At 39.5% G+C, this 25,097-nt stretch overlaps 2 protein-coding genes and 1 pseudogene across 2 annotated transcripts in view; 2 read left to right on the forward strand and 1 right to left on the reverse strand.

Annotated features, from left to right (window-relative positions):
• The window catches only part of CCNY (cyclin Y), a 232,873-nt gene that overhangs the window by 187,711 nt on the left and 20,065 nt on the right, over positions 1–25,097 (reverse strand). The window lies entirely within an intron of this gene.
• On the forward strand, positions 2,341–2,919 carry LOC129499039 (EP300-interacting inhibitor of differentiation 1-like). Its single transcript, XM_055308618.1, has one exon. The coding sequence runs from the start codon at positions 2,461–2,463 to the stop codon at positions 2,917–2,919; it is 459 nt and encodes a 152-aa protein (XP_055164593.1). The 5' UTR covers positions 2,341–2,460.
• LOC129499038 (40S ribosomal protein S6-like) lies at positions 22,935–23,692 on the forward strand (annotated as a pseudogene).

Below are 25,097 nucleotides of genomic sequence, written 5' to 3' on the forward strand. Positions count from 1 at the left end.
TTCCAGTACCTTGGAAAATGACATAATTTCATTTGAGAAAACATTGTAAGAGTCATGATCCATTTCTGAATGACCCCAGTGAAGTCACCTTCTGAAAAAGACAAATCACAACCTCTCTTCTCTACTTCCAAATTACCTTCAAAGCAGCACCTTCCTTTCCACTAAAGCAATGAAAAAGTAAAAGCAAATTTTAACAGATGTTTTGACTTTGACATCATTTAATATTATAATTCCTCAATATTACAAACATATAACTATATAGTAGACTGTTAAATTCATGGCCTATTGGCTTCTAAAACACACCTTTCCATGTGTAACCTACCAATAAAAGAGTTTTCTGAGTTCAAAAAGTACTATCACAAAGCAGTCCTCCTCAATCTACTAATTCGTGTGCTGTGTAACCTGCTTTGTTGGGACAGTATGACTGCTCCCCTTCCCGTATGGTGAAAGGAGGTTTCAAATTCTCTGACAGTTGGCTCCACGGACTGCTGGCCCAGATTTACTCACTTCCTAACAACCTCACGGGTAAAACAGGGCTGGGATGGAGACAGAGACAAGCAAGAGAGAGCTCTCAGAAAAAGAAAGCAATATCCCTGCATTTGTGGCCTTTCTATACCACTTTCTCTTCTTTTACCACACACTACACTTTGTTTCCAATAGTCTAACACTCTAAATCAGCTAAAATGCCTAACTTTACTATGGGAGAGGAAATGTACAGTTACAGGATACACAGAGCTGAGATCATGCAGTTATAGTCATAGCTAAATCCAAAAGTCCTTCCAGCTGCTCACTCAATCACTCCCCTAGAATCAAACTGCTAGTCGCTGGGTCCCTGGAGAAAGATGTCTTTGCCTATAATACAGTCTGGTTCCACTTCTGATGTTTGACTGCTGACGGTTTTTAAGACCTAGTCCTCCCTGCTTCCCTTTCTGCCCCACTTACGGACAAGCTGGTAAGGGCCCCCTCCTTTGACACAAGCAGGAATTTCAAACCACCCAAGCCCAGGCAGGCAAGGAAGACTTCTGCCAAGCTCATCTTCTCTACACAATAAAGCCAAGCCAATCTCTTTTCCCTGCCCTCAGACAACACTCTCAACCTACTCAACACCTGCCCCGTGCTCCTAAGATTCATTTTGTGAGTGGGAGTCTTCTCAGCCTCTCCTGGTATGCAGGTGGCCTTATCAGTTTTTCGACACATGAACCAAATTCTGGGTAGGGTCCCTCTGACCTCTGCAGAGTGGCAACAACATTTCCCCCAAATAAATGATACTGATACTCCTGATACTCCTGACTTCAAGTCTGCTCTAAGGTAGCCACTTAGCACACCAACTCCTCCAGTGTCTAATTAAAACAAGCAAGCATCCACTAGGAAGCAGGAGGCCTGAGGACTGGTACCCATTCCACCACTGACTAACCACATGCCTTTAGATTAACATTTCTGAGTCTCATTTTCCACACCTATAAAACAAGTATAGTAAGATCATCTCCTTGTCTAACTAGTATGATCATGGTGGGACCCAAAGGGTCAGGATGTAGGACATCACACTGACAATCAATGCCTACACATACCATAGTTTCCTGAAGCGGGAGCCCATCTGTCTCAATACATCCTGCATTCCAGCTCTCTGCCCAGCACCCAGCTGTGCTCTTCCAGTTTCCTAGGGAGCTACGAGTTCACTAAAACAAAAACCAAAAAACCCTCCTAATAAGTCTCTCTCTCACAACACATACACAACTTAGCATAAGAAGCAACCAGAGGGATCCCTGGGTGGCGCAGCGATTTAGTGCCTGTTTGGCCCAGGGCGCGATCCTGGAGACCCGGGATCGAATCCCACGTAGGGCTCCCGGTGCATGGAGCCTGCTTCTCCCTCTGCCTGTGTCTCTGCCTCTCTCTCTCTCTCTCTCTCTCTCTCTCTCTCTCTGACTATCATAAATAAATAAAAATTTAAAAAAAAAAATTAAAAAAAAAAGAAGCAACCAGAGAGGACTCCAAGCAAGCCCTTCTAGGAAGTTAGGTTCCTAGGTTAGCATATGGATTAACACCAGACAAAATCTCTTTGTTTATACAGTAAAACACTGAAGATCACATATCTTATCACAGCCACCAAGGCCAACATCTAAGGTCCAACCCCTAAGCCCTTTGGAGGAAGAGAGTTACTTTAGTCACATCAGAGAATCCACTTACAAAGGAAAGCAACGTCCTCCACTTAAAACAAGATCTGTAGTAAGGAAAAGCTCAAAAGCCAAGTAGATGTCCATTTTGAAAAATCTCAATACGACAACAGTCACCTCCAGGTTAGTTATCCAAATAGCATGGTTGGGATGGAGTATACACAAAAACCCTTCCAAGAGAGTTTGGGCTGCTAATACAATGTCGGAAATGAACGAGCTGTCCGAGCTGTATGAAGAGAGCAATGACCTGCAGATGGATGTGATGCCCAGCGAGGGTGACCTTCCGTAGATGGAGGTAGGTGGCAGTAGCCGGGAGCCATCCCGGAATCCCTCCCGCCACAGGGCCCAGCCACAGCTGGAGAAGGAAGGCCCAATGGAGGAGGAGGTGGCCCAGCCAATGGCAGAGCCGCAGGGGGACCGAGGCCTTGCTCAGGGCCCTGGGGAGCAGCCAGGCCAGCTCGCCGGCCCTGACTTCAAGAGCGAGGACGACGGTGAGGAATTTGATGACTGGGAGGATGACTATGATTATCTGGAAGAGGAGCAACTAAGTGGTGCCGGCTACAGAGTATCAGCGGTCCCGGAAGAAGCCAACAAGATGTTTCTGAGAACATCCAGAGCAAGAGAAGCAGCCCTAGATGGCGGGTTTCAAATGCATTATGAGAAGACCCCGTTTGATCCGTTGGCTTTTATCGAAGAGCTTTTTTTCACTTATGGTTGTCAATCGTCTAACCAAAGAACTCCGCTGTGATGAGATTATTGACAGAGAGTAATTAAATGCTGTTAAAAGAGGAGGAAGCTACTCCAGGACTCAACATTCTACTATCTTATGGGCTCATTCCAGATAGATAGTAACAGTGCCAAGGAAAAAAGCTGATCTTCAAAGAAAATTTTGGGGGCAGCCCTGGTGGCTCAGCGGCGATCCTGGAGACCCTGGATCGAGTCCCACGTCGGGCTCCCTGCATGAAGCCTGCTTCTCCCTCTGCCTCTCTCTCTCTCCTCCCTGTGCATTCTCATGAATAAATAAATAAAATCTTAAAAAAAAAAAAAGAAAAAGAAAATTTTGTTGTTGTGCAGAACAGAATAGGGCAGTGACTGCACAGTTATGAAAAAGAATGAAGAAGAAACATATTAGGACTGTGGAAATCTGTTTTCAAGAATGTTCCTGAAACACCTGCGGCTTAAGACTTTGTTACTGATCCCAATTATTTTCCTTGCATTGGGGAAAATACCTTTCATATTTCACTATAAGGAATGGTTTTGCAAGAATAAGTTATAACCAAGCCAAACTGCCAGTACAAGACCCCCACTGATACCAATTACATGAGAAAAAGTAGTAACATCCAATTTAGGACACAAAATGTCTGAATCATTTGGACTGAAAGCCTACTAAGAGAACTCTGACGATTCCACTTTGTGGTCTGTCCAAGCCAGTGTTCAAAGGCTAAATTTTTAGTGTAAAATAAATTGGGTATTCTTCACTATCCCAAAAAGATAAACCCAAGAAGAAATATATATCATGTGTGATACTTCTCAAAATGTGTTTTCAAGAGCATCTGAAATTTTGTTTGTATGTGTATCTTGATCATTTATAAAGCTACTATGATCTATAATTCAAGAAAATTTGTCTTATCATTTTTAAAATTCAAAAATTAAGACGTCCATAGTTTCAAAGTTAGACATTGAAATGTATGTGAAAGAACAAACTATTTCTGATACTCTTACATACTAGAGAAGTTGTTTTACTTGCTCTCTGTTTTTCATTTAACTTACAGGTGAAGGACTTTGGTTGAATTTCATAATATAAAAACTGTTAAAGTGAAAATGTCAAGTAAAAGGACTGAACAATTAAAGTTTTAAAACTTGCCCAGAAATCTACCTCAGTATCTGAAGTTTCCCTCTGTCTCCTCCTCTAATAAAGCTTGTCATTGGTTATGCACCAGCATTGGGGATAATAAAATTTCTTGTTCGGGGGGGGGGGGGGGAACCCTTCCAACTCTTTAAGGTAACTTATAAACAGTACTCAGGAACATTTTGTCAACAAATAAAGAAAAAACACTGTTTCAAGAGCTTCTGACCTTCTCAGAAGTCAGGTCTTAATGTAAAAATGGACCCAGGTGAAACCTGTCCCAGCTAAGGCACATGCTATGTTCAGGCCAACGCTACTCAACCTCCTCCCCTCTCAGCTGCTCCACTGCAACACTGTACAGAAATCAGCCAGGACCTGTACTGCACTAGCATCTGCATTCTGTCTACTCATCCAAATGGACAGGGGAGCCAACTCCTGGAAAGAGCTGACAGTTGGAAATTGCACTCTGTCTGCCTCAGACATCTTCATAAGCTCAAACGTCACTCACAAGAACCCCTGACAGGGGCTGCTTGGGTGGCTCAGTCAGTTAAGCACTGACTCTTAGATTTTGGTTCAGCTCATGATCTAAGGGTCATAGGAGCCCCACATCAGGCTCTGCGTTCAGCACAGAAGCTTGTCCATCTCCCTTTAACTCCTCCCTCACTCCTTCCCCACCCCTGCTCTCTTGCACTCTGAAATAAATAAAATCTTTAAGGAAAAAACCCTTGCAGGTAGGAAAACAGTCAGAAGTCAAATATGCAAATTCTTCAGTTACCTCATGTCCTTCAATATCAAAGTTATCATGAAATCACCAACCGGTGATCTATACATTTAATAAAGCAGCCTCTCTTGCACCTTAGCATCCAGCACAACAGGTAGCTATTTAACATGCCCTCCTTCCAATCCTAGCCCACGGGAGTTCATGTATTAATCTCATATTTATCAATGCCCAAATCCCCCCTGGGACACTATGTCCAGTACTAGGGATGAAAGAGAAGAGCATGGATCAAAGAAGACAAACATAAATAATACAAGACAATAATATCAGTTGGATATATATACTTAACATCTATTATGTGCTAGTCCAGCAGTTCTCAAAATGTGGTCTCTGGATCCCTAAAAGTCCCCAAGAAACGTTCAGGGGTTCTGCAAGGTCAAAACTATTTGCATTGCAATACTAAGACTTTTTTTTTTTCCTTTTCACTATGTCGATGGCTGCAGTACTGGTGTAAATGCCAGGGGGAGTAAATCTGCTGACACCTTTACACGAAGCCAGATAGTGACACCAAACTGTACCAGTAGTTATTCTAATTCTTCACATCACGCACTCACAAGGGAAGAAAAAAAAAGGTCAGTTTCTCTTAAGAATGCCCTTAATGAAGCAGTAAAGATTATTTTATTAAAGCTCTAGCCCTGAGTGATTATCTTTTTAATATTCTAGGTGAATATTATGAAATGGCAAGTATTTCAATGGTCACCTTGAAGAAAAGCCCCTAAGCAATTATTTGGGTTGTAAGCTAACCTAGCCACTTCTTTCACATTCTAACCTGAAAGAACAAATGATAAACCATGCCAATTCAGGCTTGTGTACCTGTTAATTTTTGAGAAAATATTTGACAAAGGAAGCCTTTAAATTATTTCAAATGCTTAAGGCCTGAGCTTTCTCCAAAACTCAGAATTCTTGAAAACTCTTATCTGCCATCACAACCTTAAAACTTCCCAATATTAAGACTTTTCTGATGAGATCAGTGATGAATCAAATAGAATTTTAGATAAACAGATTAAATATGTCAACATTAAGAAGATCTGCCTAACTTAATAAGCTAGTATTTTCTAAATGATCCAAACATGGTGTTAGAAAATCTTGCATGGGGGAACCCTGGGTGGCTCAGTAGTTTAGCACCTGCCTTCAGCCCAGGGCATGATCCTGGAGTCCCGGGATCGAGTCCCGCATCAGGCTCCCTGCATGGAGCCTGCTTCTCCCTCTGCCTGTATCTCTGCCTCTCTATGTCTCTCATGAATAAATAAATAAAATCTTTAAAAAAAAAATCTTGCATGGGTAAAATATCCACTTTGAGTACAAACTAGATTAATAAATTTTAATGTAACAGAACAAATGGTTTCAGATTCCACACTGTAACTAATCTTTAATAAACTACCACCTGTCAATTTTTGTTACAGTATCAAAGAATATCCACATTATATAAAAAAGACTAAGAAAAATACTTCCAATCCCACAGCTAATATTATATTCAATAGTGAAAGGCTTTCCTCCAAGATCAGAAAAAAGACAATGGTGAAGAAGTAAAAGATCTGTACACTTAGAACTATAGAACGCTTATGAAAGAAATTGAAGAGGATACAAAGAAATGGAAAAGTATTCCATGCTCATGGATTTAAAGAACAAAAATGGTTAAAATATCTATTACTACTGGGGTGCCTGTGTGGCCCAATTGGTTAAGTGTCTGACTCTTGGTTTCAGCCCAGGTCATTATCACATGGGTCATGGGATTCAGCCCCAGGTCAGGTTCCACAATCAGCAAGGACCCTGCTTGAGTCTCTCCCTCTGCCCCTCTGCCCCTCCCCCCACAGGCCCACACATGCTCGCTCACACACTCTCTCTAAAATAAATAAATCTGAGGGTGCCTGGATGGCTCATTCGGTTAAGTATCTGCTTTTGGCTCAAGTCATGATCGCAGGGTCCTGGGATAGAGCCCCATGTTAGGCTCCCAGCTCAGCGGGAGCCTGCTTCTCCCTCTACCCCCTGCTCATGCCCTCTCTCGCATGCTCATCTCATCGTAAGTAAATAAATAAATAAATAAGTAAGTAAATACATAAATACATAAATAAATCAATCAATCTTGGGACACCTGGGTATCTGGGCAGTTGGGCATCTGCCTTCATTCAGCTTGGTGATCCCCACATTGGGCTCCCTGCTCAGCCTGCTTCTCCCTCTCCCTCCCTGCCACTCCTCCAGCTTGTGCTGCCTGCCACTCCTCCAGCTTGTGCTCACACTCTCTCTCCTGTCAAATAAATAAATAAAAATCTCTTCAAAAAAAAAAATAAAAACCCTAAGATTTACATGTAAAAAATAAATAAAATATATTTTTTTAAGATTTTATTTATTTATTCATGAGAGACAGAGAGAGAGAGGCAGAGACACAGGCAGAGGGAGAAGCAGGCTCCATGCAGGGAGCCCGATGCAGGACTCGATCCTGGGACTCCGGGATCACGCCCTGGGCTGAAGGCAGGGGCCAAACTGCTGAGCCACCCAGGAATCCCCAATAAAATCTTAAAAATAAATTAAATGAATATTTTTTTAAATATCTATACTACCCAAAGCAATTTACACATTTAATGCAACCCCTATCAAAATACCACGAGCACTTTTCACAGAGCTAGAATAAGCAATCCTAAAATTTGTATGGAACCACAAAAGACCTCAAATAGCCAAAGCAATCCTGAAAAAGAAAGACAAAATTGGAGGTATCATGATTCTGGATTTCAAACTATATTACAAAGCTTTGGTCATCAAGACAATATGGTACTGGCACAAAAACAGACATAGATCAGGGAACAGAATAGAGAACCCAGAAATGGACTCACAACTGTATGGTCAACTAATCTTAAGACAAAGCAGGAAAGAATATCCAAAGAAAAAAAGAAAGTTTCTTCAACAAAAGGTGTTGGGAAAACTGGACAGTAACATGCAGAAGAATGAAACTGGACCACTTTCTTACATCATACACAAAAATAAATTCAAAATGAATGGAAAACCTTAATATGAGATACGAAACCATCAAAATCCTAAAAGAGAACACAGGCAGCAACCTCTTTGACACAGACCATAGCTACTTCTTACTAGACACGTCACCACAGGCAAGGGAAACAAATGCAAAAATGAACTACTGGTACCAAGACACCAAGACAAAAAGCTTCTGTATAGCAAAGGAAACAATCAACAAAACTAAAAGGCTGCCTGCAGAATGGGAGAAGGTGTTTGCGAATGACATATCTGATAAAGGGCTAATATCCAAGATCTACAAATAACTGATTAAACTCAACACCCAAAAAAACAACCCACTTCAGAAATGGGCAGAAGTCATGAATACACACTTTTCCAAAGAAGACTTCCAGATGGCTAACAGACACATGAAAAGATGCTCAACATCACTCATCATCAGGGAAATACTGGCTCCATCCCCTGAGCCTTCAAAACACATAAGCATCTGCCATTTGGGAAATAAAAACACATTGTCACTTTCAAATCTCACCAATGAGTGATCTGTCCTCATTGCTGCATCCTTTGTTGACTTTAATGCAGCAGTTTAGCTTCTGTTTCCATTTAAGTCTTTAAGAAACACACCACAGTACCATTAATAGCATACTGAATGCAGTGGGATTTACTCAGCCTTCACCAACTTACCTAAAACACTCAATACTGTTTATCATGCTCTTCATCTTGAAGTTCTTTCTTCCTTTGACTTTTGTTGCTGCTTCTCCTGGTTCCTATCCGAACTGACCGTCCTTTTCTGTCTCTCATTCCTCCACTGGCCTTCCAAACCTGGGGACCAAATTCCCAAGGCCCAGGGCCAGTGCCATAGGAATAATTACATCTCTGCCAGTCCTGATCCTCCCTAAGCCTAGTCCCACACTTCAAACTGTGGGAAGGAAAAACAGGTGTTTTTCATGACTGGTACAGACTCAGTTTGAAAAAAGCAGGATAGGACCTGTAGAAAGGCAGTCTGTGGAGGGCATCTCATGCCAGTGAGGGTTATTGAAGGTCACTGAGGAGGGAAATGACTTGTTCAAAGTAATGTCTGAAGAAAGTTAGCCTGGCAGGATGGTGAAGGATGGATTTAAAAGCAGAAACAGAGGCAAGGAAGACAACTGAGTCAAGCCTTGGAAAATAAAAACAGGAACTAATATAACAATAGTGGAAATAGGAAGGGGAGGTTCTTGAGAGTCCAAGTTGAATGAACAAAGAAACGTTCGCTGTCCAGGTCCCCTCTCATCAATCAGCCAGTCCCTAACAGGTATCACCTTCCTTCTGTGTCCCTTTCACAGGGGTGGGGAGTGGTACCACCACCAAGACCCACATACAGTCCCTGTTTTGAAGGAACACAGGGCAAGTAGGCAAGAAGGGAAAAGAAATCCAGCCTCTTTTCTAAAACTTCATAAAACGGTACGTGAAATAAGCTAATGAGATAATCAAAAATGAACAGGGTTTCCACCCAGGATTAGATAGGAAATAGTAAATCTAACGAAGAAAAGTAGTTAATAGGGAAAGTAGGGAGTACTTCACATTACCTGGCCAAGTCTCTAGAATAACTGCACAGTAATAAAAACAGAGCAGAAGACTGAATCATTATCATCCAAGGCCTATAATTAGCTAAATCTATAATTACAGTGTTCAATTTAGGCTTCATACTTAGCCCACTTCCAGGCACACAGCAAATATAAATCCCAAAAGAATATGTGGGGTAACTCACTTCCTCTCTGTACCCTCACCTGTGAAATCCTGGGATTGATCTGTGAGGCTTGAATGAGCTATAAGACAAAGAGCAAATCATCTGCACAATTTACTGAAAATACATGTTTCCCAGTCCCAAGCCTATAAATTCTGAATCTAGAAATCTGTATTTTTAGGTAACTCTGATGGTATAAGTGTACAGGTCACACTTAAAAATGTTCTTAGGGATCTCTGGGTGGCTCAGCAGTTCAGCACCTGCCTTCGGCCTGGGGCGTGATCCTGAGGTCCCAGGATCGAGTCCCATGTCGGGCTCCCTGCAAGGAGCCTGCTTCTCCCTGTGTCTCTGCCTCTGTGTGTGTGTGTGTGTGTGTGTGTGTGTGTGTGTGTGTGTGTGTCTCATGAATAAATAAATAAAATCTTTTTAAAAAATGTTCTTAAAAGTGGTCTGCAAAATTTAAAGTTACACAGGTCAGAATTCAAATGCAGTTTCTAAGGTATTTGGTCACCTCTAATCTAATAAAAATATTGGCTTCTCTGAGGTCCAACTTATGAAATACGTATGTGATAATGTGCAGAAGCAGAAAAATACTCAATTGTACATTAGTACACTTAATTTCAGGAACACATTTCAGTTGCAAATGTTTATATATCTTCAGCTCAGCAGAGTAATAAAAATCCTATGGAAATCTTAGGCAAAATAAACTCAACAAGGGAAAGCCCAATAGAGCAGTTTTCTCAAAAGCATATATTAAAGCCAACAACTCATTCTCTTAATTTATATTTTCATAATTCTTTCCTATAAACAATTGATTTCTTCTGTGTTTTCTGAAAGCAGGAATCCCAAGTTTTCAGTGATTATTGATACAATTCTGTTTAAGTCTTGCCAGAGACCACAGCTTTCCTAAACTCTGTCGAGCCTTTTACCCTCGGCTTTGCAAATGTGATTAACAACAAACCTACTTCTAACACCAAGCCATGTATACCCTTAATAATTTGGCCGATGCTTCTGGAAGGATTAAAAACGGAGCTGCTGAGTTCAAGGTCACAGGCAGGATCTCTGTCAAGGCTCATTTTCCCTGCTTTGTCCCTCTATCCCACTGATACCCACATGGAAGGCATCACCCACAGTCACCAGTACTTAATATACTCTTTACTAATCTTGTCCACAATACCCTGCAAAGCCATTTCTGCCTGATAATTTATTAGCTTTTTATATGTTTAGCACTGGACTACTTCCACAAAGCAAACAGGACAGATTTCCATGATGTCAGATCACCAGTAAGTTCCTCAAGATAACAGGCAGGCTACCACTACTCCATCCTATACATTAAAAAAGTAGAACACTGAATGATTTCTGAATATAAACAGCAATAAGATCTCAGAATTTAGTAGTGGAAAGCACAACAGTTTGCAGTCTGGAGATCTGCTCATTGAGCCCAGCCTTATGACCTCAGATAACTCTGAGCCTTGATTAAAGAGAGTCCAGAAAGATGATCTCTGAGGCCCCTCTGAGGATCTAAAATCTATGATTCTCCATCAAAGTCTTCTTTAATACCAACTTAAAAGGGCACTTCCCATGCCTGCAGGAAGCCTGTCCCCACCCACAGGACCAGCCTGTGGAGCACTCAGTGCTCCAAGGCATCACTCAGCTCCACCTCGGAGGAGCACTCTGAAAACATCATAAAATGAGGATATGAGGCTGTTCTACCACACACCTGGGAATGGCAGAGATATGCCTATGACAGTTGAAAAGAGTATAAAATGAGTACCCCAGCCTATCATATCTATGAAAATAACAAGTACAGATAGATGAATACCTGGTAGCAGAGAGAAGGAAAAAAACTCAAGACAATTTCATATAAGAAAAACTCAGAATACTAGCGTAGCAATTCCAATTTAAAAGTTTTTTTCTGCAAATAAGGAAAAGACTATTATTTTCCATTTTTTGCAGTAGAGTAGTTCCTACAAATCAGTGCTAGACAGGAGGATAGAAACTTGAACCCCAGAAAATATACAAGACTTGCCCAAGGTCATGCAGCTAAAGACTGAGTGAACACTGTACCTGGTCTCCCAGTTCCTGGTTAGGTATTTTTCCACTACAGGACTGCCTTCCCAAATCAGCAGTTCTCATCTTTGTCATAATGACCTCTAGGCAAAAGGATCACAGCCTCATCTGTGATTAATTCCAGACTCTATCCATCTGTACTTATAAGAGTTCCTTTAGAATGTGCACCTAAATCACTCTCCCCATGATTTTACCCACTTCCTCATATTGATACAAAGATAAACAAACGGTACCCTCTAAGTAGTAACTAAGCATTTTAAACCAGTATCTATACTCTAATGTTTTAAATAGGGTATTGGGGGGCTGTATGTGGACTGGGAAAAATTAGAGGTCCCCTAAAAGTAGGTTTTGTTCAACGGAATTTTTAACTTCTAGTAATTGAGATTTGCCTTTTTCTGGTTTACGAAAATGATATTTAAATGGCAGAGCTGTGAAAATGTCCATTTATATAAGTGTGCCCTGACAACCATGCCCACTTCCTGACTATACTGCTTAAGACAGAAGATGCGCTCTGGCAAACAGCATGTGACTTCTCCAGAAAAGGCCACCTTTGGGAAGCCAACCTCTCTCAGAACTGCATTCCAGACATGTCTAAACTGTCCTACATTGTGTTTGTTTTACTCTGTAAAATCCATGAGATTTAAGCTCCTGTAATAAGAAATGACTCTCACTTATTATTATTATTAACTAGTATTTACTAAGTGCTTCCTTTGTACCAAATACTTTGTCTTTACTTTTATTTTTATCCCTAAAACAATTCCATGAGGTAGATATGTTTATTATCCTCATTTTTCAGAAAAGGAAGCTGAGGCTGAAGCAAATTAAGTAAGAGGCCCAAGTTCTCACAGCTAACACATGGTAGAGCAGAGATTCTAACCTGAAATCTGACTGAAGAGATCCAGCTTGTGACCCCTGGGTCTTCCTTTCAATAAGTTAGAAGCTAAGAACAGCCAATGATACTGAGAAATATTCCTGTCTCCAGACCGGAATTCTAATTTCCCTCCTTTTTTAACTCCCTCTCCAATATAACCTACTAAAAACTCCAACTCAATCATCAACATCACTCCCCTGCTGTGAAAAAACATTCCTCACTGCCTAAGAATAAAGTTCAAATTCCCTGGCTTTCCACACGGCCTCAGACGACTTCTCCAGTATTCCCTCTTCACTCCCATATGAACCTTTTACAGTGCCAGAATTACTCTCTGAAACGCTTGCTTCAAATTCACAGTATTCGAAAAATAATTACTGGGCACCTACTGCTTATCACTTACTCCATTACTTTTTGTTGAGCATCAAATAGTACTAGCACTATGCTAGACTCTGGGCTATAATGGTAAACAGAAAGGACTTGGCCTCTGCCCTCACAGAATTGTGAAGCAAGCCTTATTCATAATACCCTCCATGCCTGGAAAGCTCATTTCATCAATTTGATGAATTGATCAAATTCATCATTTTCCATCTAGGTTCAGCTTGAGCCCTCCTCTTCCTTCTGATTGCACCCATGGTTTTCCTCCTCCAAAGTGGGTCTCGTGGCCTGCAATGATCACACAACACTATCCAAAAGTACCTCTGACATTCCTCTACAGCTATATCAGACTCAGTAATGAGCATGAAGCATGGCACAGTGCCAGGTGAATTCAAACATGTTAATCCATTTGCCTCTTCCAGCTTTTTATAAAATAATGATTTTGTAACTTTTCACTGTAAATCTTATTTCCCACATAAATTCTCTATTCTTTAATGAGCAAGCGGTTATTCCCATCCATATACAGCCCTACATTTTCATATATTCAGTACTTATTAAAAGAAAAGATCTTTTCATTAACCATTCTAAAGTTTGAGGATTTCATCTCCCTGCTAATCAGGCACTGTCCCAGGCTGTTTTAGTATAGGTTCACTTCTGCCACAATTTTAAAATTAGTACTTAAAATAATGCAAGTAAATAAGCATATGTAATGATGTGCTACATAATACATCATCCGGGAAATGCAAATTAAAACAACAATGAGATACCACCACTACACACTACCACTACCTAATAAAATGACCAAAATACAAACATTAATAGCACCAAATGCTGGCCAGGCTGTGGAACAGGGTCTCTCATTATTAACAGAACAGTGGGAATGCAAAATGGTACTCTGGAAGACAGCTACTTTGGAAGACAATTTGGTGGTTTCCCACAGAACTTAAGATATTCTTACCATACAATCCTGCAAGCCCTCTTCTTAGTATTTACTCTAAGGAGGTGAAGACTTACCTTCACACAAAAACTTACTTGCAGATGTATACAGCACTTTTTATTCATAATTACCAAACCCTGGAAGTAACCAAGATGTCCTTCAGCAGGTAAATGGATAAATAGTGATACATTCAGGAGATGGAATATTATTTAGCGCTCAAAAGAAAGGAACTATCAGCCATATAAAAACATGGAGGAATCTTTAAATGCATATTACTACATGGCAGGCCAAGGGCAGGCTTACTCCAAAATGTACCACTTTGGCATACTGATTACTCAGCATAAAAGGTACTTAACAGACATCCTACCGAAGAATATTCCAACCCTCTTCTGTCCCCTAAAAGCAGGCACTAAATCTCCCATGGAAAAGCTACCCTCCTTGTACTAGGAGCTAAAGAGACATCCTTATCACCAGGGATGGGACATTTAGAGCCCAGAATGCTGTGCAAACAACGCTTGTTACTTTTTACTAATTTACTACCCCTGCCCAAATTCTGCTTAGAATTCCTTACTAATTGACATTCCCAACATTGTTTTCTTTGCCCTGTCAATTCCTTGCAGATTTATTGTCTTCTTTGTCTGAAAAGTATAAAAATTGCCTAGGTCATTTCTTTGGGTCTCAATTTCATTATTGTGCCTCTGTGCACATGTAATCAAACTCTGGTTATTTCTCCTGTTAATCTGTCTCAGGTAAATTTAGCTCTTAGCCCAGCTGGAAGACCTTAACAGCTAGAAAGGAATTTTTCCTTCCCTTCAAAACCAATCTGAAAAGGCTACATACTGTGGGATTCCAACTATGTAACATTCTAGAAAAGGCCAAATTATGGAGACAGTAATAAAATGAGGGGCTGCCAAGAAGTGGGGTGGAAGGAAAGAACAAACAGAAGGTGCAGAGAGGGTGTTAGGGCAGTGAAATATTCTGTACTATAATATGGTAAGGATGGATACGTGTCATTGTACATTTGTCCAAAGTCATAAAATACAGAACACCAAGAGTGGACTCTAAGATAAAGTATGTGATTATAGGGATCCCTGGGTGGCGCAGCGGTCTGGCGCCTGCCTTTGGCCCAGGGCGCGATCCTGGAGACCCAGGATCAAATCCCACATCAGGCTCCCGGTGCATGGAGCCTGCTTCTCCCTCTGCCTGTGTCTCTGCCTCTCTCTCTCTCTCTCTCTCTCTCTCTCTATCATAAATAAATAAAAATTTTAAAAAAAGTATGTGATTATGATGTGTCAGTGTGGGCTCACCAACTGTAACAAACACACCACTCTGGTGGAGGATTTGATAATGGGGGAGGCTATGCATGGAGAGGGAAGCAGGGAATATCAGAAATCTCTGTACTTTCTTCTCAATTTTGCTGTGAACCTGCAACTGCTCTAAAAAAAGAAACTCTTTAAAAATACAGATAAATAAAAAATAACATAGGCCACTTTCTTTCGAGAAGCCTCTGAACTTGAGACCTTTCTCAAAAATAAGATAAAAGAGCATCCTAACCAAAAATGTGAAAGAAAAAGGCCTCCTTTTGTCCCAAATGTGAAAGCAGCACTGGTTTTCAATGCCAAACTGGAGACAATGACCAGAGAGTTGGCTAACTACAGCAGAAGATGTGCCAGCCTCATAAATACCAGAACACTGTGCTTAGGTGGGTTCTCCTATCAGAGAAGGAGCAGCACCAGTGCCCAGGGCAAGAACACAGAGCCATGTTCCTCAACCCATGAAGAAAGGGCTGAAGGGTTCCAGACCTGCCGTCCCAGGAACCAGGTGTCTCTAAGTGACACAACAGGTAGCATGTACAGAACCACAAGCAGAGAGAATGTTGGCAAGAGCTCCCAATGGACTAGTCAAATGAGCTTCAACCTTGCTCTACGGAGGCCCCTTTAAAGATATCACCCCAATGTCAACCCAAAAATTCAGGGTCACTTTTTTTTTTGTCCTGAATGAAGCAGAAAAAATAAGACAAAATATTTATAAATATGTGGATGCTACTTTAGAGAGGACCTTTGTATAAACATAGAACCCCTAAAATGTTTCTGATTCTGATGAACCACCTTTCCCAAATGCCAATTCAGAGGGTAAACTGGCAAACCCTGTGGGGGAAGGTGGGAGCAGTGGCAACAGGGAGCACTTTGGCAGTGTACATTAAACAAAACAAAAATCTAAATAGCTACCTATCTTCTGAGTTAGAAATTCTAATCCTAAGAATTTCCTAAGGAACAAAGCAAAGATGTGGCCCCAAAATGTATGTGATTAGTCTTCTAAGAATTTTATGTAATATACAAATTGTATGTAATATAAAAAAGGATAATTAGATAACAGAGTCTAAAAATGATGAGACAGAAGTATGCTTATTGATATGGAAAAGTTAAAATGAAAAAGATGGAAGTTTTGTAATGGTACCCTAAAGGTACCTGTCCCCCAAGGTACCCCACAGGCAAGGAAACAAGTAACACTATTTCCACAGCAAGTCAGTTAAAACCCTTTTAGTGGAGATTTTATATCGAACACTGGACAATTCAGTTACCCTATGAAGATCTCTGTCCATACCCTTTCCATCACACTGAAACCGCTATTCAAAGTACACCACTCAAGAAACTAGCAATGTCAGCCCTAGACCTGTGCTATCCAACAACAGCCGCTAGCCATATATGGCTACATTTAGATTCTCTAAAATTAAACTTAAAATTCAGTGCCTCAGTCACACTATCCATGTTTCCAGTGCTCAACAGCCACACAGGCTGGTGGCTATCATATTAGATGGCCCATATGGAACACTTTCCTCATCACAGAAATTCTACTAGAGGGCAGGTCCTACAACAAGAGAAAGGAGTAGGCTCCAGGAAGAAAGAATGGAAGGGAATGCAGCCCAAGCCTCCACTAACCATAGCAGGGCCTATATATATACAGCAACTGCTGAAAAACCTCAAACTCCCATCTATTAATAGAGATGTCACCAGTAACTTAAACATGAAATATGCATCTAACTGAAATCCTTTGAAGTGGAAACATACAAATGTTAACCTTAGTCCAGTGATGTGTACATGGTACAAAAAGGTTTCTGTACTGTTCTTGGGAATGAATCCCATCCATTTCAAAAATAAACAAAACCTCATTTCTTAAATTTAGATCTAAATCAGCATTAAAGCATTTGATCACTCAACTTGTACATGAAGCCCCAAATCACATGCTGCTTTTTGCAAAATAAAAGACTCTAATTTATTCTCAAAAAGTAAATCATTGCTGCCATCCCATCAAGAAAATATATGTGTAACAAGCTAAAAGGAAATCAATACTTTTAGAAAGCCAGTGACCTCACTTAGATGCACTTAGTGCACGTATGTACACAAACTGGTATCTTTGCATATTTCTACACATATGGATACAGAAGATGAGAAAGAACAAGTATGCATTTACTAAACACACTCTAACACAGCATCTCCATCCTCCTGAGATACATCAACTCTTAATTTTTCAGGTCAATGAACATGAACAAGGAATTCAATCATCTAAAAAGAGAATCTATTCCCATTCCCTACAACAGATAAATAAATGTCTTTTATCTGGTTTTGTGATACACTAATAATGCAATAGCTGATAAAAACAGCCTACTCATTTTTAACTTCTTTTGAAAGAATTTTCAGATTACAGAAGAATTTATAAAATTTCAGAGTTCCAATATTATATCCTTTACTCAGCTTCTCCTATAGTTAATACCTTATATAGGCAGGGTATAATCTTCAAACTAATATAACTAGCTAAAGATTTTATTTAGATTAATAGTTATTTTCTTTTTATCTAATATTACACCTAACTGGAAATTTCTAACATACAATGATTAATGGGGGCAAAAAGAGAACTGACAATTCAGAATCAAGGGAAGTTAACCAAAAACATCTCAACTTGCGATAGGTAACCTGATGGCAGGTAATCCTGACAGTAACAACATAAAAACCAGAGACCATTTCAGCTCTGGTTATTTATTCTTCTGTGACTTTTAATTTGTGGAGTTTATAATTTATTCAATTGGTAGTAGGAAGCACAGAAATGTATCCTTATTTGTTAAGCACAGAAGAAATAAATCTAGGTTTTCTTTTGACCTTAAGATATTAACGCTGCAGTAAAATAGTCAACCACTCATTCTACCCATGTCTATATCATGAGGACAGTTAAAAATAAATGTGCAAATATATAGTTTTTTTCTTTTCTAGCTAAGTATCAAATTTGCATTACTCTTGTAGCTTTTAATTTCAAATGTCCTCCAGAGAAGATAATCAATGTCCTCCAGGAAAGATAATCTATCTTTATTTATACTCCATAAACCTCACCAGCTCAATAAACATTACGAGGTAAGTGTGAGATAGAACTGACTCTTAAATACGAAGCCTAAGTGATAAAAACCTTTCACCTGTATTTAGAATTTTCCACCTTCTAAAGCATTAATGTCCAAATTTCAGTATGATACAAAATACATTTAAGTTGACTGTTAAACATATCCTAAATGGCTAATCTCAAAAGCATATATATAGTGTACTTGGACTTATACCAGCACTAAGTGAACTCACAATAAAAAATTTCCACATTTCAGGGCACCTGGATGGCTCAGTCAGTTAAGTATCCAACTCTTGATTTCAGTTCAGGTTATGATCTCAGGGTTTTGAGATTGAGCCCTGTGTAGGGTTCTCTCTCTCTCTCTCTCTGCCCCTCCCCATCCCTGTGTGTGTGTTCTCTCTCCTTCTCTAAAAACTAAAAAAAAAAAAAAAAAAAAAAAAAAAAGTCCACATTTCAAAAAGGCCCCAATAGTCAGAACCATTCGTCAGGGGCAGCCCGGGTGGTGCAGCAGTTTAGTCCCCCGCCTGCAGCCCAGGGTGTGATCCTGGAGACAGGGATCAAGTCCCTGCATGGAGCATGCTTCTCCCTCTGTGTCTGCCTCTCTCTCTCAATAAATAAAATCTTAAAAAAAAAAAAAAAGTACCATTCCTCAGATTTATGCAGCCTTTGCCTTGATTAAAGACCTCAAGTTGTAAAAGAAGATGGGTTTTTTTAAGATTTTATTTATTTATTTATTTATTTATTTATTTATTTATTTATTTATTTGAAAGAGAGTGTTCATGTGCGCACACAAGTATGGTGGAGGGAGAGAGAGAAGCAGACTCCCCAAAGCACTGGGAGCCAGGCACGGTGCTCCATCCCAGGACCCTGAGATCATAATCTGGGCCAAACCCAGATGCTTAGCAGACTGAGCCACCCAGGCACCCCAAAGATCTTTTCTTCAAAATGTAATAATTACATGACAGCGTTAATAGGCTAATGTCTAAAGAACCCATATTTTTGGAAAAACATAAAAATGGTAACTAGAGAAAATGAAGTACAAAAACAAAATTCACAGAAGTAAATTGCCTAATAAGCAAACTAATGTATCATTTATATTAGAGCTTTCACATAAGAATTGAAAACTTTTTATATGAAAACTTAGAAAATAAAGGTATAATATAAATTTATAGGTATCTGCAGCCAGAACTGTCTGAGTCCTAATGAGAAGGCAGTAACTGGACATTAATCTGGTATCATAGGCAGTCCACAAGCCAGCAAAATGTGTGTGGTAATGAAGCAGGGAAAGCAAAAAATAGCATAACAGCTAAAGAAGAAAAAAATCAGTGGATGTTTTATAAGCCCATTAAAAACAGGATATTTCAAAAAGGAAGAATGGTATATTGAAGTCCAATGGACAAGATAATTTGTTATAGATTTGTTATTAGATACCCATGATACTAATCACCACCCCATCAACAGCATCATCATAGCTACAAATCACTGAGAACCTGCCATGAGTCAAAGTCTATTCTTGTGTCTATCAACTCCTCTAGGTAGCTATTCTCTGTAATTTACAGAATAGTAAATTAGGGGCTGCAAGATTTCCCACAACCTTACTATGGGATCAAATAATTTGCCTTGAATCACACAGAGCTAGTCTCACATCTCGGTTTTTCCATTTCACTCATCATTAGAATGACCTTGGGCAAATATTTTAATCTTTTAACTACTTAACTGTGACATTATGTTACATCAGTTTTGTTATTTAAAAAAAAATACTTTATTTATTGTAGATCATTTGTGTCATTGATGCAGTACTTTATTCTTTTTTTTACAGTACTTTATTCTTAAATAAAAGAACATTGCTTACAAATTTTTAAATTAAAAAATTCAAAACGGTTTAGAAAATCATCTTTAATATTTTACACTACTATGAATATGAATTCAAAGATTATCCTAATGATCTGACTCTTCTATCACAAAATATTTTTAAATTAGTTAAACACATAACATTTTTAACCAATTTAAAAACATATGTCTGGTGGTCAAAAATTGGTATATCTCATTGCATGAGAGACAAATACAATGGAAAATTTAGTCAACTTTCCATTTTGGTGTTATGTAGAACAATGGCAGCTTGAATAACCTAAAGACAAGAATTCAAAAAAAAAAATTTTGTTAAATGTGAGTACTTCAATCTCACCCCTGCATGCCTGTTCTCTTCTTCAGAAGGATGGGGAATATTGGGTGAAAGGGCTAAAAGACCAGAAGTCATATGAGATAAGAGATCAAAAATCTCAAACCACAAAAGCACTGTTAACATACATCTCTCATCAAGGAAACTAGTTATATATCTGGATCCTCCCATCATCTCTTCGACACCAATCTGGGGATGAGAACATTCAGACCTTTCCACATTGCCTGGATTAGAAAATTTTATTAACAGCAAGTCTATAAGATGAATTTTAGAAAACCTGTTTATCACTTACCACTGAAAAAGACTGAATAAGCCTGCCTAAACTCAAAAATTTCACCTTCTCCCTTTTCAAAGCCAATTCTTCCTCCTTACTTCTCCAACCTCCCCTCACTAAAACAGCATTCAAACAGTCCCCAAAGATGCAGGGTCAACTCTGACTCCTTCCTTTTTCTTACACCATTAGGCACAAAATTATATTGCTGCTTCATTCCTTTCTTTCAACGACGATTTCATAACTACTCAGTATCAGGTGGGTGGGGAATACAAAGACTTTTGTAAAGTCTGTGCTCTGACTCTTAGCACATTTGCAATGTCAGAGTGGGGGGAGGGGAGTATGGCAGCAGCAGGATGGCTTCTATGGATAACTTCCTTTCCAATCCAAACATCCCACACTCAGACTTTCTCAGTGAACCAACGCCACTGATCTTTACTGTTTCCGATCTTTTCCCATTCCCATCTAGTTCTCATGTCTCCAACATATTAACCTTCCTAGGGCCACTTTGATCAAGTGAGCCTACTACCCAAAAAACCTGACACTCCCTAACTTGGCATTCAGGACCCTACACATGAACTCCTTAGGCTGCGACAGGCCCAAGACTTGTCTAGACTATTCTTCCCCTCTTCTGAGAATGAACTGACACTGACTCCATTCACCATGACCCAAATAAATCCTGTAGTTTCCCCACCTCTAGGCCTTTCCTATTGTTATTCCCCATCTATCTGAAATGTATTACATTTTCACAAGAACCACCCACCCAAAAGACCCAGCCCAACCCATTCTTCCATGAAGCTATCTTAGATCACATGAGGCAAAAGGTATCTCTGCCACATTTGATATCTTACAGCACATTCTTTTTGGTTTGATTTTAGCATCTACTTTTATAACTAATGCAGTACTTATGATACAGTGCCTTAAACGATAACGTGTATACTTCTCATCTTTCACAATTAGAATTTCACAACCTATTCAAACTTAGTGACCTAGAATCAGAGGCCATATCTCATATATCTTTGTAATAACTTGTGTATTTAATAAACTATTATGGTCCTCAGTATATGTTCAATATTATTTTTTAATTAATCAATGAATATTTCAGTAAGCAAACTGACAATTCTCAAACCTACATTACAAATTACCCACATATACCTGAAAAATAACAAGCAGTTTTTTTTTTAATTCCTACCTACTACTTGTCAAGTTTTATTCCTTTGCCTCAAAAACTGACCTTTAGAAATGCTTCCTAAGGAAATGCCTCCAAAGACATGAGAATATATTATTATTTAAGAGGTTTTTAAAAAGAAAGAAAAACCTAAAGGACAAAAATCTAAATTCTTAGATTCAATGCTACCATAATTAGTATTGTCATGAGCAATCTAAATAAATTACAGAACTGATATACTTGCAGCAACTGGGTGGCTCAGTAGGTTAAGTGTCTGCCTTCAGCTCTGGGTTTTGGGATTGAGACCTCCGTTGGGCTCCCTGTTCAGCAGAGTCTGCTTCCACCCTTTCCCCCTGCCCCTCCCCTGCTTGTGCGCTCTCTCTCTCTCTCTCTCTCTCTCTCTCTCTCTCTCTCTCTCCGTCTAATAAATAGCAAAAATCTTTTAAAAAGTACAACCTGGGGCAGCCCTGGTGGCTTAGTGGTTTAACGCCACCTTTAGCCTGGGGTGTGATCCTGGAGACCTGGGATGGAGTCCCACGTCGGGCTCCCTGCATGGGGCCTGCTTCTCCCTCTGCCTGTGTCTCTGTATCTCTCATGAATAAATAAAATCTTTTAAAAATAAAAATAATAAAATAAAAAGTACAACCTATAGTAATGTTAATTTACGTTAGATTATTTCAAATTATTAGAATTATTATTTTATAGTAAGAGAAAAAGAAAATTAGGAGGTCATAGTTATAGCATTACTCCAATTCAAAGGCTTGTTAGGAGGTTCTAGCAGGGGAGTGCAGCTACTCCTATACCCTTGACAGAGGAGTCCTCCTCTATCAGGGAAGGTGGTCCTCTTCAGCCAAGCATAGCTTCAGGAGGGATGCACACAGAGCAGTAAGGAGGGAAGGGGACACCAACCTAGCCAGCCAGCTCAGTCAAATCAACTATGGTGGTCAATGGAGTGACAGATGTCACAGCCAGATCGCCCCCACATCCTCCATGACCCCAAATTGAAAGAAATACACCATCTAAGTCTATATACAAATACAAAATAAATTTGAGAGATATGAACCAGTGAATAAACAGATGAAAAATACCTGTATTTTAGTAATCTCCCACCACATAAACTTGCTTTCTGACCCATAAACCTGTATTTTTTTTTTATTTTTTAACAGATACATGTAGGGTAGGCCGCTTCAGGATGAAGCTGAACAGCTCTTTCCCAGCTACTGGCTGCCAGAAACTCACTGAAGTGGATGATGAGCGCAAACTGCGTACCTTTTATGAGAAGCATATGGCCACAGAAGTTGCTGCTGATGCTCTGGGCGAGGAATGGAAGGGTTACGTGGTGCGAATAGTGGTGGCAATGACAAACAAGGCTCCCCCATGAAGCAGGGTCTCTTGACCCATGGCCGTGTCTGCCTGCTGCTGAGTAAGGGGCATTCCTGCTACGGACCCAGGAGGACTGGAGAGAGGAAGCGCAAATCTGTTCGGGGCTGCATTGTGGATGCCAAACTCAGTGTTCTCAATTTGGTTATTGTAAAAAAAGGGGAGAAGGATATTCCTGGACTCACGATACTACTGTGCCTCGTCGCCTGGGGCCCAGCAGAATCCGAAAGCTTTTTAATCTGTCAAAAGAAGACGATGTCTGCCAGTATGTTGTTAGAAAGCCCCTAAACAAAGAAGGTAAGAAACCTAGAACCAAAGCACCTAAGATACAGCGTCTTGTTACTCCACATGTCCTCCAACACAAACGTCGGCGTATTGCTTTGAAGAAACAGCGTACTAAGAAAAATAAGGAAGAGACTGCAGAATATGCTAAACTTTTGGCCAAGAGAATGAAGGAGGCCAAAGAAAAACACCAGGAACAGATTGCCAAGAGATGGAGGCTGTCCTCTCTGAGAGCTTCTACCTCTAAGTCTGAGTCCAGTCAAAAATGAGATTTTCTAAGAGTGACAAAATAAAAAGATCAGACACCCAATAAATAAATCAATTAATTAATTAATTAATTAAAAGATACATGTATCTACACATATCATTAGGGTGTTTTGTTCATATTAATATAAAGTAAAAAAATAATAAAATAAAAAAATAATAATAAATAATAATAATATAAAGTAATAGTGTAAAATACTTTAAAAAAAGCATTGCTCTGCATGGTGGGATTATAGGTAATATTTTTCTATAGGCTTCTCTAAATTTTCTACAGTGAATATGCTGCTTCTGTAATCAAGGAAATAACAAATACTGTCTTTAAAAACAAAATCATTCATTTTGGTCTCATAAAGGTAAATACAATTTGACAGTTCAGCTTCTGGATCAATCTTATCCATATCACATTTAAGCTTAAATGGTAACACAGATTCACCAAAAATTAAGTATCAAAACACAGATCCTTCCAGCAACTCCATTTCTGGATATATACCCAAAAGAATTAAAAGCAAGGACCCAAGCAAACGTTTATACAGCCACATTTGCAGAAACATTACTCATGATAGTTAAAAGATGGAAGGAATCCAAATGTCCATCAACAGATGAGTACACAAAATGTGATATATACATATAATGGAATATTATTCCGCCTTAAAAAGGATTGAAATTCTGATAGATGCTATACCCTGACATTATGCTAAGTGAAATAATCCAATCATAAAAGACAGGTATTGTATATGGGGGTACATATATGAGATACTGGGAGCAGTCAGGCAGAAAGACAGAAAGCAAAAAGGAAGGTAGCCAGGGGGAGAAGACAGAGATGGAATTATTATTTAGTAAGTACAGAGTTTCAGTTTAGGAAAATGAGAAAGTTCTGGGGAATGACAGTGCTGATGCCTGTACAACAATGTCAATGTACCTAAATGGCTCTGAACTATACACTGAAAAATGGTTTTACGGTTATGTATAACTTTGCCACAATTAAAAACACACACACAGTTGTTTAAAATGACAATGTTTGCCGAAATCCAGTGACTCTGTATATATCATGGATAGCCTAACCTAGGATTTTCAAGCAAATGGCATCTATAATTTTTTTTTTAAGATTTTATTTATTTGACAGAGAGCATAAGCAGGAGGAGTGGCAGGCAGAGGAGATGAAGAAGCAAGTTCCCCACTGAGCAGGGAGCCCAATGTGGAGCTGGATCCCAGGACCCTGAGATTGGGACCTGAAACGAAGGCAAACCTTAACCGACTGAGCCACCCAGGCACTCCAACATCCATGAATTTAGATTAGATGTGAAGAATAGAGTAGACAGAACAAAGGCTCTCAGAACAACCTTATACACATTCACATAATAGCTTATTACAGAATAGACCTGTATACAGGTGGGACAGGACAATGCGAAATACAACAGCCTGAAGGACA

This window comes from Nyctereutes procyonoides, unplaced genomic scaffold, assembly GCF_905146905.1.
Source record: "Nyctereutes procyonoides isolate TBG_1078 unplaced genomic scaffold, NYPRO_anot_genome, whole genome shotgun sequence".
Classification (NCBI taxonomy): Eukaryota; Metazoa; Chordata; class Mammalia; order Carnivora; family Canidae; genus Nyctereutes; species Nyctereutes procyonoides.

Bases quoted from the DNA above. Each gene is read 5' to 3' on its own strand.
- LOC129499039 (XM_055308618.1), top strand. From the start codon at position 2,461: ATGGAGGTAGGTGGCAGTAGCCGGGAGCCATCCCGGAATCCCTCCCGC.